Genomic DNA, 16,892 nt, shown 5'->3' on the forward strand with positions numbered 1-16,892 from the left:
AGTGGTAACCCGAGGCAACAGAAAACTCACAGAATTGGGGAGCCCAGCGATGACTACAGGCTGCATTTGGCATCCCATATAGAATATCCTGGTGTGTGCAGTCTTATATATATTATATTGTGGAGGGGGCGCAAATGTCCCCACAGTGTAATAAAAACTTATTATCTGTGACTCCAATAAAAAACTAAAAATGTCAAAAGTCTTGTATTTTGTTTGGTTACTGATGGTTAACGATAGTGCTGGGTAGGGGTTAGGTTGTCGTTGCTAACATTAGAGTTATGCCCGTAGGAATTAATGGAGAGTCCCCACAAAGATATAGATGCCTAATCTGTCTGCTATGTGTTTGTGTGTGTGTGTGTGTCTGTCTGTGTGTGTCTGTGTGTGTGTGTGAAGAGCTTGCATGTTAGCTATGTGAGTTTCCTCGGGTGCTCTTGCTTTTCTCTCATAGCCCAATGTTCTGCATTTTTCGTGATTTAGTGCCATTACCCTTGATTGCTCTTGCTTTATGATCCTCTGCACCCACTCCTTCTTCGCCTGCGGTGCAGTCTGAGGTTCAGTCTGTGTGCCCTGCGATTCCTGGGAGTGTAGCCAGGCTGAGTTTGACCCTGCATAGGATACATGGTGATGGAGAACATTACAATGGGATGATACAATGGGAGACCTTGGTGCTGAAAGGACAGATGAAATCACTGTTTTCCTTGCATAACGTGTTTCTCGGTTCTCGTTATATTCAATCTGAGTTTATTCACATGTATAATGAATAGCTGTTGAAACACTGTCTTTCTGAGGCATGTCAGCATTGTAGAAGCATTGTAAACATTCTAGCTGAAACTTTGTGTTCTTCGTTTGAAACCTTCCTGGTCGACGTGACATGTATGCGTTGACTGTTGAGTTTTTTTTTTTTAAATCCTTTAAATAATACATCAGCACGAAAGTATTGCAATTCATGTGGAAACAGTGTTTATTTCTTTGTTTTCAATGTTGTGGTGGGGACACGCGATGGGTAGGCTTCCCGGTGCATCTGTAACGGTGTAGTAAGTTATCTGTCCTTACCGCCTTTGAATGCACTGGATAAGTTGCCATGGCAACTCTGAAATCGATTTAAGCAGCTGGCTTGTGCTTTGAACTCCATACTGTTATTCAGCAACTGGTTGAATATCTTGGCGTTCTCCCAGAAAACTGCTATAGAAATCAGAAAACTGACATCCTATGATTGTGTCAACCGTATAGGCCCAGCTTGATACAGTCATTTTCTTGTTGCTGACAAATAGGGAAGCAGATTGTCCTCGAAGGAAATTTTGTTCTGTTGGCTGCTGTTTTTAAAGTCAGTCACTCTGCAATTTCTTAAAAAGTCTTGAAAAATTGGTGCATTTGTCACCCGTGTTTTTCACCCGAAGCACGTTTCTTAAACCGAATGCACGTTGTTCACTTTTTTTTCTTGTCACATGGATATTTGAAACATGCTCACACGTAATGCTTGTGTGTTTATGGAAATGACAGGCAGGCCGCTTGTGCGTGAGCAGACGGCTGAGTGAAGCATGTAAATGGGATTTACTTGTGCATGTCTCCCCTTCCCCTCACCTTTGCTCTGCAGATGTCGCGGCTTAGATTGCTGGTAGTGGGGAGGATTTAGCCCACAGCTAAAACCCTTTAATTCTCCCATATGCATATGCCCCCCCCCCCCCTCTTTGGGGTCCTCCTGGCAGGGAGTGAGAGAGATGAGTGTGTGTGTCTGCAGGCAGCCGTGCGGTGCACCATGACATCCACCTACTCCTCCCACGTGGCGCTGCCCTGTGGCTAGCTATTGCCCAGAGTCAAACTCCGCGGTGGTCTTTGAGAATGTGAGAACTGTGGGGGGGGGGGGGTTTGTGGGCGGTGGCTGGGCTGAGAGACCTGGAATTCAGAGGAATCTCCAGAGACTTGTAGCATGAAGTGCCGTAGCTGGTCTGCGAATCACCGATGGTGCCTTTCTAGCTGTTGTGATTGGCCTTCCTGCTGGCGGGAGCCGCCGCACTGCACTCTGGGGTTGGCCGGGGATGCCGTCTGCTCGGGCACTTTCGTTACCAGCCTGTCACAGACGCATTGTACTAGTCTGCCATCGGGCATCCAACAGGTGAAGCACTGGCAATAAAAAAGACTGGCAGTTCAAACTGCAGGGGAGGGGGGGGGTCGGCTGCTTTCATTTTGTGCACTTAGAATTAATTGCTTTGGTTAAACATCCAGCTGAGTAAATAAGTCAAATTATATTTTGGAATAAGAAACTGGAGAGATAGCAAACTGTTAAGTTAGGGTCCTTATAGCGAAGATGACGCTTCAATAACATGCTTCGGGATCTGGAGGCTTTCAGAGCTGCCAAGCCTCTCACTGCATGGGGCATGTAAGTATAAGCTGGTAAATCACCATGCAGAAAATGCAGCAGGTGGCACCTTGGAATGTTGGACTGCATGCTGCCCGCTTGCTTTTCACCTCCTGTTTAACAAATAGGTACCAGACAGCAAGGTCCAATCAAACCAAAGGCCGTGAGGTAAATGGAAAACCGCTTAAAACAAATCATATCTGCAATACCTCTTCTGTGGACCAGTGTATCCTAATCTTCCACTAACTATCCCACTGGCCTTATTTATCCTGAAACCTAAGACAGTGATCAATGCAGCCAGTGCCAGCTGGATTTCAGTGCTGTCTGTGGGCATGGAGGCAGTAGTAAATGCTGATGTCAATGCGAGGCCTCCTCTAGACCCAGTGTCCTGCTGTCCTTTTATCTCCTGGCAGCTCGCAGTGTGTAATGCATGAGGTAATATCGCTAAAGGTTTGGTCAGCGTGAACTGAAATCCTGTCTTATAATAAACCTCATCACATCGGACCTCCATACAATATGCAATTCATTCCACAGTGTTAAACTATCCAAATTTTCCACTCGACCAGTTCTTTAAATATAAATTTGATTTATTATTTTCACTCACTGATTTCAGAAATTCAGCTGTTTGGATGAGCCTAACCTGAATCTCATACTGTAATGGGATTCTAGCACATTCGTATTAAAAAATCAATCATTAAACCTGATGCTTCATACAGTGATCCTGATCTTCACTAATAATGTATGTTAATAGCTGATCATTCAGTAAATTGGGGAGGTAACATAGACTGAGTTAGGCTTTCTACATGTGTCTAGTTCGTCTTCTTCTTCTACTAATTATTATTATTATTAGTGAACAGAAATCTATGACATTGAATGGGAAGAAGGAGTAGGAATTTTGCCCAGGATAGGATACTGGTTTAATAGAATTGGCTCAGAGGACCAAAAGCAAATATGGTCATTTTAGTGTCATCATAAGGGACAGCTTGGCTTTGCAAACAGAAGTGGACAGAAAAAGGACCAAATACTGGTTTCATCTTAAGCTGATGACTTTACGTATTTAGAAATGTGGAACAGTAACGCCACAGTAATGTGACACATCACTGCACGGGTATCTGTGTAACTGTGAATCATCACTGCCCGGGTATCTGTGTAACTGTGAATCATCACTGCCCGGGTATCTGTGTAACTGTGAATCATCACTGCCCGGGTATCTGTGTAACTGTGAATCATCACTGCACGGGTATCTGCTTAACTGTGAATCATTGCTCCACCCCGCTCTGTCTTATGCGGACAATCCCTGAGGGAGAGCTGGCTGTCTGGCCGTTTTAGCTCTCGGACCAATGCAGAGCAACTCAGCTAAGAAGTCTGTCCAGTCTGAAGTTTTTGCAAGACATTTTTCATTTTGCACTTAGATGAGAGCAGCACATTCGCGAAGCTTCAGAACTGGTAGCCATGTCTTAAGTGACGTTAATTCGTGCATCCGCTTGTTTTGCAGCTGCTTATTTAGTGCAGGGTCAAGGTGATTTACTGCAATAAATTACCATATGCTGTGATGGGTTGGTGCTCATTCCTGGGTTGTTCCCTGCCTTGCACCCATAGCCTCTGGGATAGGCTCTGGACCCCCACGCGACCCTGAATAGGGCAAGCGGTGTCAGAAGATGGAGAGACGGATGGATGGATGAAAATTATATTATTTCTGCATTGTTAGTGAACTCACTGAAAGAAGCTAATTACAGGAAACAACAAAAGGAAAAAAGGCAACAGATCAAAACAGGAAGGGCCCGTAACTCAAGGAAACTTTGCAGCACGTGCCGTCTGAGCCAGCTGCAAAGGTCTGAGATCCCAGTCAAAATGCCCATGATGTATTTACCATTTACCGCTGAGCCGCTATTGTAATGTAGCAGGGAAAAGGTGAAACTAAAACAAACATGAATGCATGGCATGCCTCAGGGAGTTTACGTCTATGTTTGCATTTTTACAGTCAGGTACTGTTACTATTATTTCTGTGTAACTTGCGATTGTCTGTGTGTATTTTCTTTTCCATGTTTCATGTCTCTTCATACATTAATCACGTGTTGATACCAAAGTCTTGTGATAAATCCAATGGGCGATTTATCTTCACAGCCTGCAGTGACATTATGAACTGGTCGACTAACACTAACTTTTAGGGATATTGGGAAACAGGAATGATACTTTTTGCTAATGGTTTTGATGATGTTAAATAAAACCCTATTTATGATGCTCCTAATACTGAATATATAATAAAATGTGGTATCCCCCAGTACCCTCTATTGTACATCATAGGTTATAGGTCAGTGTGAGGCTGTTCATGATTCAGCAGATCTGTTTGGTTTAACACTGAGTGAAAATTGTGGCTGGGATTTTTTTTTATCAATGTATATCTCACACTGGCAGATGCGAACTGGAAGCCAGAATCGGATCCTGCATTTGATCCCCTTGGTGTTTTTTCTTCCTGTTGTCAGGTTTGGCTGTTCATCAGATTATTACGATCACTGTGTCTCTAATCATGGTCATCGCAGCCTTGATAACAACACTCGTCCTTAAGAACTGGTAGGAAAGATTCCTTTCATTCATGTTTCTTATTTTAAACATAGTCATATTAATTAATTTCCAGTGAAGTTATTTTAAGTTATAATCAAAAACAGAACAAATAAAACTAATAATCATTTCCTCATTTTCAGCCCCAAACTTTCTTCATTAGATGAGTATTTTTGCATTCCAATGTGAAAGTCTTTGAAATGAAACTTTAATTTCAGAGGCCACACTTCCAGCCTGGTTTTTTTGAATTGGCTTCTGACTCACGCGGTTTGGACATTCAAAACTGGAGGCGCAAGGTATGATTTTATTGTTGTTTTTTGTTTTTGGTACGTGTTTTTGTAGCTGTGCACAGAGGGGAAATGGACGCCACAATAGCCATCAGAGGAAGATCAACCAGCAGGAAGAAAGTTGCCAGAACCTGACCGACTTCACCCCGGCGCGGGTCCCCAGCAGCGTGGACATCTTCACCGCCTATAATGACAGTTTACAGTGCTCGCACGAGTGTGTGCGGACTCCCGTGCCCATCTACACCGATGAGATGATCCAGCACACCCCGGTGTATAAAATGGCATACAATGGAAACAGGTAAAGCCCAACCTGCTCCGGCCCAGACGGCAGCTGTTAGCTAAAACGTGACCTCGTTGAAGGAGGGTCCCATACTCTACATCAGGGTTTCTCAAAGTCCGGATGCCGATCAAACCACACGTTAATCCGGACCCAGCTGATAATGGGCCTTAACGTCACCAAACGACACGCACACATAGCTTGTCATATCCTCCCCAACGTCAGAGAGTTGAAATGATCAGCATGCGTCAAAAAGGTCCTGTTGTTGTTACATATTGATGTCTGTTATTGAAAGTTATTGTTCATTCATTAGAGTTCTGCTTTTGAAAGTTGTTCTGGACCTCAGCCTTTGAACAGCAATCTGATGCAGACCTTTGATCAAAACGTTTGAGCACAACTGCTCTAGATCCTTACTTTGACTTTTTCTAGTGAAATATCTGACTGTATAAATGGATTTAAAAGGACTCGGTAACTTTGAATAGTATGAATGCCATCCAGGGCATTCCCTGTCCTATATTTCCTCTTGATGAAATGACACTAAGCAGATTGGCGCTCAGCTAAACTGGACTGTTCTGTGGGAGCAACCGTTCATTCATCCTGATGTAATGCTCAGTGTTATTTAATAATCATGTCATTTGATTAGCCAGTGATAATGATCTAAGCCAAAGTAGCATTGTTTTGTAGCGTAGAGGCCATTGAAAATAACTGGGACATGATTCAGTGTTCTGTTCAGTGCGAGCCTCTTTTATACTTGTGGTGATGGGAAATTATGGACGCACTTTTTTTTTATGGAAGAGAAGAAATGTTATTCAAATGAGCTCAGCAAAGCTGAATGTATTTTTATTGCCAATTTAAATTTTTAGGTTTTCCGGAAGATAATGGAAGATAAAATAGTCTTCTTTAAAGATACCTAATATATATGGCTTATGCAAAGATGCAAAGGATAATCCTTTAACAGGAGTTGTCTGTTAATTCAGGACAAACTTTTCTTGTTATCACTGCACCCAAAAGGCAGCGAGGGATCCTTGGTTTATCTTTTAAGAGGATAGCGGCCTGAATGATGCTGGAATCAGTTCTTGTGGCTATTGAAGTGAATCCATTACAAGTTTACAGCATTCACTGTATGCCCTGTGGGAATTGCATCAATGCTAAAATAAAAATACATGCTTGTGTGAATAGCAATCTACCAAAGCATTCGGCCTATTGTCCTCTCGTCTGCCAAGAGCTGCTCCATCGCAGCGTTTGTTGCTTTTATTGTTTAATGTGGGGGAATCCCTCCCCCCAGCTCTTGCTAGGAGCTGACTTGAGAATGGTAAGGTCTTGTTCAACAGACTGTTGTGTCAAATGGGGGTGCCAGCTTTGCCTGCCCCCCCGCCGCTTTCCTGAACTAACGCATAACTGTATTGCCGGATCCCTCTGCTGTGTATATTCTATGCTGTGTAAAGTCACAGAACTCAAAATCTTAAAGGAACAACAAAATAACTATAATGACTGTTATAATTCTAAAATACATTTGAAGATAAAGACTTAAAATTCATTTACTTAGTTAAATGTTCAGTATTATAATTACAGCGAAAGCAATGACAACAATAACGATAATACTGACGGGTGTTATTGTTATTATTAGCTGATGTTGTATGATCTTTAAAAAATTGGCTATTATCAAATAAAAAATGTTTTTTGTCTTTTGGCTTTAGGATCTTTGTTTAAACAATGCATGTTCCACATATTTGGAATTGTGTTTTAAAATTGTGCTTCTCTGGTAAAGGTTATTGTGGCGTGCATCTGCCCGTCTCATCGCCTTGCTATTCTCCTTCCTCCAGACCACCGCCCACGGAACGGCAGCTAATTCCTGTGGCCTTTGTGTCCGAGAAATGGTTCGAAATCTCCTGCTGACTGGCCGAAGTACACTTGTTTGTCGTGGGCAGGACAAGACTTCCTGATATTGTTTCTTGGTATGTGCCACTGCCATTACGATCTCTTCTCTTGTGTCTCTGCCTGCACATCACGAGCCTCATTTTGGGTATCTGCTGGAAATGCATCCTCTTACTAGTGACTCTGACACTTAAATGCCATAAAATTTTATGTGAGATATAATACTGAAAAACATGAATGTCATCCAATTTTGGTCAAAAGTATCTCTAATCTTCATCTAATGAGGTAATTTTCACATCCTTTTTTTACCTATTAAATATTAAAGGCTGTAAAACGGCAGCGCATTTGTATGTCTTGCTATAAAATGTAAACCGGAAGGAATGTGGAAGATTCATGGAAGATTTGAAATCATACGGGTACAGAAGCTGCTGATATTTAATGTTGCCGTCCGCTGGGCCTCCAAACATTCATCAAGATTAGCTGCTGCTGTTGTATATTACACTCTTTCACTTTGAATCCCATATTTTAAAGACACTTTCAGGTCAGTTTCCATAACTGAGTTATCAGTCTGAAAGATAGTATTGCACCAAATGAAATCTGTATTTATGGCAACAGACGTTATAAATCAAACCCCAGGGAATATTGAAGTATATTTTTTTCTACCAATGTACAGCACTGTGCAAAGGTCTTTGGTAGTCAAAGCAAATGATGTCTAAATATTATTCATGTCGGTGTAAAATTGCAATACGCCTGTCAAAATGTGTTAGTTTACCTTTCTCAAAACCTCTCATAAAGTCACCCCAGTACTGGCAGCAACCATCCAATACAACATTCAACCATCCAGTTTTTTTTTACTCTAGCACACAATGTCGGCTAATCGATACCTCACTGAGTTATTTAGCTAATTAAATGAATTAATGAAATGGCTGGGGTGCCCCTGAGGAGAGGTCTGGGAACTGAAATCCATCCAACAAGATACCAGTAATTTTTTGAAAAACAAAAGAATTTCTTGTTTGTTTTTATTGTGCCGGTCTTGGTGTGCATATGTTTGAATGTTTTTTTTTCCCCCTGAACAAATATAGACATACTACCCAGATAAATAGCTTTAAATGTTTTCTTTGACTGTCTAAGGCTTATGCACGGTTCTGTATGTGTTGTTCATCCAGGCACATTAAGGATTTGTTTTCTGCACACCTGCACAAATGATCACGCCAAAACCTCCTAAGCAGTTTACTCTACTAATACTGTGCATGTAATGTAATTGCCGGTACTGTCACCTTCAATTACCGGTCGCTCACATATGTGCAGGGCTATTTGGATTGCTTTTTGTCCATGTAAGAATTACAGAACATGCATATCTGTAACAAGCACCACTATAATGTAACACTATAGGCCAATGATTTTTTTATTTCTTTTTGCTTTGCCATTTAATAAACATTTATTTATTTCTCTTTCAGGATCCCTTTGGTAGACCTCTAAACCAAGTGAAACAAGCAATTACAGTACACACAGCCGACTTTGTTAAAAAGTGGGAACTCTCCGACATGAGAAAATAAATTTATTTTTCTAAATGGGAGATGAGACAGTGTACAAGATTCCACTCATGGTTATTTTACAGAGACCTATATTTAGAGTAAATACATAATTATGTGTGTGTGCTGAAATGTGAATCGACTCTGCAGACGTCTTGAAGACAGGATAATACACAGGAGGCTGGAGAGAACAGAACTGAATTATTACTGTAAGATGTGCCAATGATGCCACTATGTGCCGCGATCTGTACAGAACTCATCCAGGATGCCATGGATTAATAATGACCTAAGGGGCAAGCCTTTTGTTTCTTTCTCAAAACAACATTATCAGTTCATATGTCCAATAATGTTTTGTTTCTTTTTTAGAAAAAAAAAAAAAAGTCTTAAAAATTATTTTTGAATAAATTTTGACGTAGTTTAAAACATGTGTTGCAAACTCCCAAAAATTCTGTTTGTATACAGCACCATGAAGTGCAAATAAATGAATTAGAATGAACGTTACTCTAAACGGTAAATTCTGTACTCAAATATCTTTTGTTTTTGTCACCTCAGTCCTTTTGAAGTATGTCACATTGACTGTATTTTTATAGACAGCATTTTAACACAAAAATCAGTTCCTTTGTAGGCTAAAGTTTTAAATGGTAGTGAGGTCTCATATACAGCCATGTGAAGAAATGATCCAACTATTAAAAAATCAGCTTTGACATCACCCCTGTTTTACTCCCTTAAATCCTCTTCATTGTGTACGCCGGTCTCATTTGAGATATTTCTTGAACTTTTTATGTCATCCAAGACATGGTTTTCTTATTTTAAGACTAGTGAATGGCATCATCTCTCATGGAAGATTTCTCACTGCTGAAAACTGATGAGTCCAGAGGAAAGAAGCAGTCGAATGTCTTCCGTAAAGATGTTATACTTCAGCTGACCCCCCAAGGAGCTCTGGTTTCTTGTGCTCTATTCAACAACAACAGCGGAAAAAAGGGGCCGCTGAATCGCCCCCCCCCCCTCCCCCCACCAAATTATTTTCCGATTTTCATTCAGAAATCAGGTGTGAATGCCAGTAGAGACCCATATGGAAAGGTCACAGGTGCCACACTGGGTTGCTGGTGTCCAAAGGCAGCATGAGCTCTCAGCCGGAAGCCTGTCTCAGGTGCCAGGGCAGCTGCCAGCCGGGCACACTGATCGCCTCACACCTCCACCGGGCTTCTCAGTCACATGCCACACACGCCCACCGGACTGCACCTTTGCTGTCCCCTTTGGGCCAGTCTTTGTGTTCTTCAGAAATGTTAGATATCTGCATTTCATGGAATCATTAAAGTTGGATATTCTCTCCCTCAAGGAAACATAACACTGCATCCATAGCGACTATTTTTTTCTTTTTTTTTAACCACTTAAAATAATCCAAAAATGTTAAAAAAAAAAAAATAATAATAATAAACTGTGTGGACCGGCAAAGAACATTCTTGAATACAGCCATTCTATCGAAATAGCTGGATTGTAAAATGAGACAGAACTGAGCCAAATGATCTGAGACACCTGACAGCTGTTGTTTTACCTCCCCAACAAAATCACTTGAAAACTGTAAAAATGGCACCTTGTTCCAGAGATCTGGCTTTTATGCCAGCAGTCGGCCATTCAGGATGAGTCAGCAGGTCAAGCCTTTCAGTTCAGGGCAGCTATAATGCTGCCAGAATTGGGGCTTTCCTTACGTAAACATGGCTTCCATTTTTTGAAACCAATTTCCGTGTCTCCCAACACCTTACACCTCCCACGAGAGATAATGCCCCATATCTAGACATCTATGTGAATCTACTTTTGCTGCTCCCCAATTCAATATTTTTACTGACTGGTCATTGACAGATTTGGAGTATATTTAATTGCTGTACTATGTATATGTATATCTGTAAATGTATTTTATATATATTCAATTTGTGTACAGGTGTGTTCTTTTTTAAAAATAATACCTGTCCATTTTAGGGTGGTGGGATTGGGCTTTAGAAACTGTGTCTTTGTTTACAAGTGTGACTACAATGATGCTTCTTTCATAACACTGACTAAACATTGTGCCAAGCTTCCTACTTGCACTTTCAATCAGTACTTGTATGATACCTTTGGCAAACACATATAACTCGTTGTTACACTGAGGTCACCGTGTATAAAAGATTAGAGGAGAAAATGTAACTATATAATGTGGGTGCTTTATGCCTCTGAACTGCAGACCCACAGATCCCCTGTGTGTGCTGGTTTGTGATCAAGCCAATAGCAAGGCTGGATTGCGATCCAGCCAGTTGCGAGGCTGGGTTGTGATCCAACCAATGGCAAGGCTAGATTGTGATTCAGCCAATGGTGAGGCTGGGTTGTCATCCAGCCAATCTAAGGCCGACCCCCATTTCCGAGAAACCATCCACCTTCAGAATTTAGAGCAAACATTGTAGTTAGCACCTTATGGACCTTTGGAAATCAGATCAAGCATATTCTTAAATATCTGGAAAACTTGAGGTGAACAAGGTCCTTGCCTATGCTAACATGTAGAAGCCACAGTCTATCATAACCTCACTTTGGTGAATAAATTTTAAAAATGTAATTAATTTAAAGAATAAAATGAATTTTATAGCTAACAACATTATTAATTAATCAAATAAGCTCAAATAATATATTTACATATATATAAATCTATTGAGAAATACACTTTTATCTATTAAAAAAGACATCTATATAAAATTCCCTGTTTACATATTTAACAGTCACAGTCACAACTCAGTGAACATGTCAGTCTTATCTAATTCAGAAGTTAACTGTAACCAAAACCAGCATATTCCCTGGCAGGCTGAGTAACACAGCAGTAACCGATTTGGGACTTGGGGGGTAGGAGCTGTGCCCCTTATCAGTATACCTGAAATTTATGCTAATATTTGCAGTTATATTTGTTAAATACTTCCCCTCCCCCACCCTGCCTGTTTTATTTGGATGAGAGTAACAATTTTTCTAACCTAAGGCTCAGAAATCAAAATTAGTTACAGGCTGATATTATCGCCACTTAATTTCTAGATTATATTTGTCTACATAAATCTATCATTGACGTGCATTAAGACTTTAATTTTTTATTATTGCCTCTGTAACTGTAAAGCACTGAAGCACACATATGAAGTATACAGATGTTTACATACAATTCTCTCCCACATTTTACCTCAGCCTTTTCAGGAATCTGCGTGCATAACTGTACCAATACAATCTCGCCTTGCTATGATCCATTTTAATGATTGATATGACAAACAATACTGAATAGCGAAGATGTAAAACATATGCAGAGGGTAATATGTTCATTTTCATAAAAGTTTCAAAAAAACTAGATGAAAATGTGATTGAGATGACTGTAAAAAAAAAAAACAAATGTACTGGCACAATCAATGTTTGAAACTGCTTCCATCAAGTGTGATCATGAAACAGGGCAAGGAGATTGCAGTTCTTTTTATGTTGTGTTCGATTATTTATTAGCATCATCAACAAGTTCTCAGACTTTTTCTCAAAGAATAAGGAAACAATATGAATTTCTTGTCAGTTCATTTGCCAAACTCACTGCAAGAAGTTAGCACCTTTTGAAGCTGTGATTGTTGAGATTTGCCTAATCCTGCAAATAGAGCTAGTACATTAGCTAATTATGTGCGTTACTCCTCACATTGCGGTTCCTGCTCACAGACCGGCTGAAGGGAACTTGTGTCTGTTAGAGCCCACTGTACCCATCTCTGATTTGTTGCATCACAAGACTTAGCTTCCATTTAGCACCTATATAAGCTTCTCCAAGAAAGACATCTTGATAACATATTTGGAATTCTATTTTAATTGAAAAAGAGGCAAATGTAAGGATGGATTAAGCAATTTTATAATTTTGCCAGCCAAGCAAACCATCCATGTTCTATTTTCAGGGGGGCATAATCCTGGTTCTTCTGGCCTACTTGGCATGCAAGTCAACACTTGTGTAATATGCTTCTCCACCTTGTGTTACAGGTGCAAATTCGAGGCAACTTGGAAAAATATTCGAGATTATGAATATCAGGTCCTCGGATTTTATGTTCCTGTTGCCCAAAAGGCAGACATGTTTGGAGAGCTTATTAGATAGCGGCTTATATTTGCATTGCTGAGTAGTTCTCTGAGAATTAGTAATGACTTTATAAGGGTTAGCAAACACCAAAATGCAATAAATTTGCAAGCAGATAAATATTTGTCCTTTCTGCTTCCCTATGACATTCCGACTTCAGTTTCTAGGCTGTTGAATGTGGTCTTTTATTATATATTTAATCTGCCAGCCCCATTAATAAGCTGTCAATAAAATGTATAAAATAACAATATGAACAGAAAATTGTGTGCTTCTCATATTTCTCATACATTTTTCTTGGGATGGCAATAATTTCCTTTTGTTCACATCCTTAAGTATGTATGTGTTAACAGATGATAGCAGAAATGGTCAATTTACAAGACGTTTTAAAATATCCTCCCATGCTGCATATTATAGAGATCAGATGCCAATTAAAAATGGGTGTATTGAAATTCCAAATGTAAAATGATATTTGTACATCTCAACTACAAAGCATGGGATATATTATATTATATATTATATTGTTGAAGGAGACTATTGACATTTACAATCTCAACAAGGAATGATGTACTTACTTCAGAAAGTGGATATTATTATCGATGATTGACTATACTAATATTTATTTACTTTTTTGATGATCAGAGGTGGATCAGAATGGACCTGTTTTTTCATTTTTTTTTTTTTTTACCAAACTTTTCAACTTGTTCCAAATGCATTTTTGAACAACATGATGGGTCTGCATTAATTACTAATAGGTCTATTATTCTAGTTAGAAATAATAGCAGTATTGTACTAGAAATCGTGCCAATATATTTTGACTGGTGAGCAATACAGACCAGGGGTGAGTTTCCCGAAGCCTTCTTAACACTACGTCGTTCGTTAGTTATATCTTTTAACACAGAACTTAAGAACGACGTAGCTTTAAGAACCCTTCGGGAAACTCACCCCAGTTCAGTTGGTCTAAAAACTCATTTTAAACAAACTGATGCCGAACGGGAGTCAGACTTTTTTTTTTTTTAACTTTTCTAATATTTGGAAGTTCATAACAATCTTGTTTTTACTGGAGTTAGTATACAGCACAGATTAATCTTACCATACTAGTAAAAATAAGGCTGTCATTCACAGACAACTACAATGAAATTTCCATCACTCAACATACACTGTGCCAGATAAAGAATAAGACTTATTGTTTTTCTCCATTCAGATATTTTTGCTATTTTTCAATGCCTGCCCTCACAACTATTAATCACACAACTATTAATCACACAACTATTAATCATTTCTATTGTCATTTTTGTATTTAGCATCTTTTTAACATTTCGTTTTTAATGGGAAACAAGCACTTTATAAAGGTCTGTTTTGCAAGTAAAAAGACATTTTCCCTGTTACCAAGTATGAAGCATTTAACAGTGAAATTAAATTATTCTTGTATTATTTCATCTTCCCGATTGCTGTGTGCTGCAGATGCTCACTATTAAAATAACAAAAAGCATGCAGGTCTGACACAGCTAATGTCAGGAAATGTGTGATCTCAACTGCGGAAGCGCCTATGCTAAACCAAACTATCACTTTATAGGCCTAATAAAGTCTAGCGAGTGTTTGACATCTTGAAGCGCTGATGTAAGTGTAGATGCGGTTTAAATGCTGCCATTCTGTTTGTTCTTCACTTGTGGTCTATGCCACGTAAATTGTGTGAGAGATTGAGCTGATCATATGCGCTGCAATTCATGATGACACACAAACCCTGACTCACCTTTTGTTGTTTCCAAATCAGAAGATAAGTTTGTACGTAGTGGAATCTTTATCTTTTTATATTTGTGTTTAATATATCAAGGAGTACCTCGTCTTACTTTTATATAAGACTGATGAGATTACATATGCACACATCCACGTGAAACAGAGAGAGTCATGTCAATGGCAGGTGCGGTTCCTGTGGGGGTTAATGTTGTATATTTTTCTTTTTGTCTCATGAATCACGGTTCTTTCCTTTTTTTTATTAGTATTGGTAATATGTTAAAATTTCCAGGTGATATTGATTTGGTTACTGTATTTCTGAGCTCTGTATTTGCAAGCACTGTAAAAGCGATTCTCATCTGATTTCCTCCTCTGTACATTTAGTACTCTGATGTTGCTATTAATAAAATATAAAAGTACACGGGCTGTCTTTCTAAAAACAAATGTGTTGAAAGGTTTGTTAAAAAATCCTCAGTGAATAAATAATGATCTGGACAAATAAAGAAGTGAAAAAATGAAACCCGCAACTGAGATTATATCTAAAAAGTAAGTTGCAGGCACTTCTGCTACCCTTTCACTTATGCAGAGTGTTTATTCGAAGTTTCAGTAAGTATTTGGCAGTGATATGTGACAATGAGAGCCTAATGTGTCAAGAAAAATGTTGCAGTTTGTGCCTTGTGCGGGACGACGCCAAATCAATGGATGTGTCCTTCAGGCCATTGGTGAAGTATCCTTTGTGTACAGTGTGAAAATATTAGCATCTTCGTACAGTACGGTCCTTCTCATTTGCATTTGCAGTCATGCGTGGGTGGATGCGTGAACCACCAGGGCAGACTAACAGGAAACCACTCGTATTTTCTTTTCATCTTCCTTATTATTGTCCTAAATGCCAGAATCATGCCTCGATTTATCATGACACCAGGACATGCTCTACAGTTCTCTCACCTTCTCCATCCGGTTAAGAAGTACAATGTAGAGCAGAAAAAAACAAGAGACAAAGGCAATTGAAAAGAGAAAAAAAGCTACGTCTCGCAGTAATAACTGGTGACACCAAAACAATGAAATCTATTTATCATATAGGTGCTGGTTTGTTTTAACTTGTCGGGGTTACACCTAAAAATGTACAGTTCTTAACTTAAGTCTTTTATGGCTTACTTTGTCCATCGAAGTACAACTCTCCTGAAAAATGAAAGGTATGTTATCATTTCCTGAACTGTTACACTTGCTTTACCTGTATTACCAGTCTTGAAGAGGATGTCAGCTTCAGATAACAGATTCAGGGCCTTTCCTGAGAGTCCTTGGTCTGGAACCTGAAAAAAGGGGGCTTTTAGTTAACAGTCTGTAGCGTTAATCATCATCTTACCTGCTGTCTTTTTAGATTGATTTTAGCTGCTTAGTTATTAACCAAGTGCTTAGAAAAACTTGTCAATAAAGAAATCCTCAGTGAAACTCTTTCTAAGGCGCTGGCAGCTGTTAATGATACGCATTAATTTAATCACAGAGAAATATCAATACTCAGTGCCACAGCTTCTGATTTTGTATTGCAGATGTCGACTAAGTTTCACCAAAGGTAACTTTTAAAGCTTGTAAATAATAATAATTTTTAAAAGCATCAAACATAGATGTTGCTAATGAGGACACTGGCACCAAGTTCCTTTAATTAGGATTAACAAGAATTCTAGGGAATGTTTATGGATGTTTGGAGAAGTGTGATATAAGGTAATCAGGCCAGAACAGATGAATGCAGCACTTAAAAAAAAACAAATTAGATCACTGAATTAACAAAAACGCACCAGCCTTCAGAGCATCGTTAAAAGACTGTCCCAAGACAGCAAACAATATGGATTTACAATCATTGTTTGTTTCACAAATTACGGCAAACCCATTAAATAGTCAGAATGCAGAGGGTGCTGAAGGGTAGACACCTGTGAATCTGAAAGCACATTATATTTTCCGCAGTTGTTTTTCACTTTCATTTGTTGCAAACTCAATGTTATTGTGCTCATTATCTGACTATCAAGCTGCCAAAAGCAAACATATACGGTCATATATACAGTTTCAGAAAGAAATTGCAAATGTACTTTTCTTGAACCGATCTACGAAACTCTTAATTTCTGCAAATGGAAATAGTCCAAATTTGCATAATGAGAACATGGCACTCATTAATGATTGAATGGCG

General features: G+C 39.3%; 1 protein-coding gene across 1 annotated transcript in view; it reads left to right on the forward strand.

Annotated features, from left to right (window-relative positions):
• Positions 1-15,134, forward strand: part of ajap1 (adherens junctions associated protein 1) — a 55,314-nt gene extending 40,180 nt beyond the window's left edge. Inside the window, exons 3-6 of the mRNA XM_023793606.2 lie at positions 4,840-4,927; positions 5,258-5,500; positions 7,303-7,434; positions 8,812-15,134. Coding sequence (XP_023649374.1) covers positions 4,840-4,927; positions 5,258-5,500; positions 7,303-7,375 — 404 coding nt within the window. The 3' untranslated portion in view covers positions 7,376-7,434; positions 8,812-15,134. The remainder of the gene's footprint in view (positions 1-4,839; positions 4,928-5,257; positions 5,501-7,302; positions 7,435-8,811) is intronic.
• The last annotated feature ends 1,758 nt before the right edge of the window (positions 15,135-16,892 follow it).

Source organism: Paramormyrops kingsleyae, chromosome 6 (assembly GCF_048594095.1).
Source record: "Paramormyrops kingsleyae isolate MSU_618 chromosome 6, PKINGS_0.4, whole genome shotgun sequence".
NCBI lineage: Eukaryota > Metazoa > Chordata > Actinopteri > Osteoglossiformes > Mormyridae > Paramormyrops > Paramormyrops kingsleyae.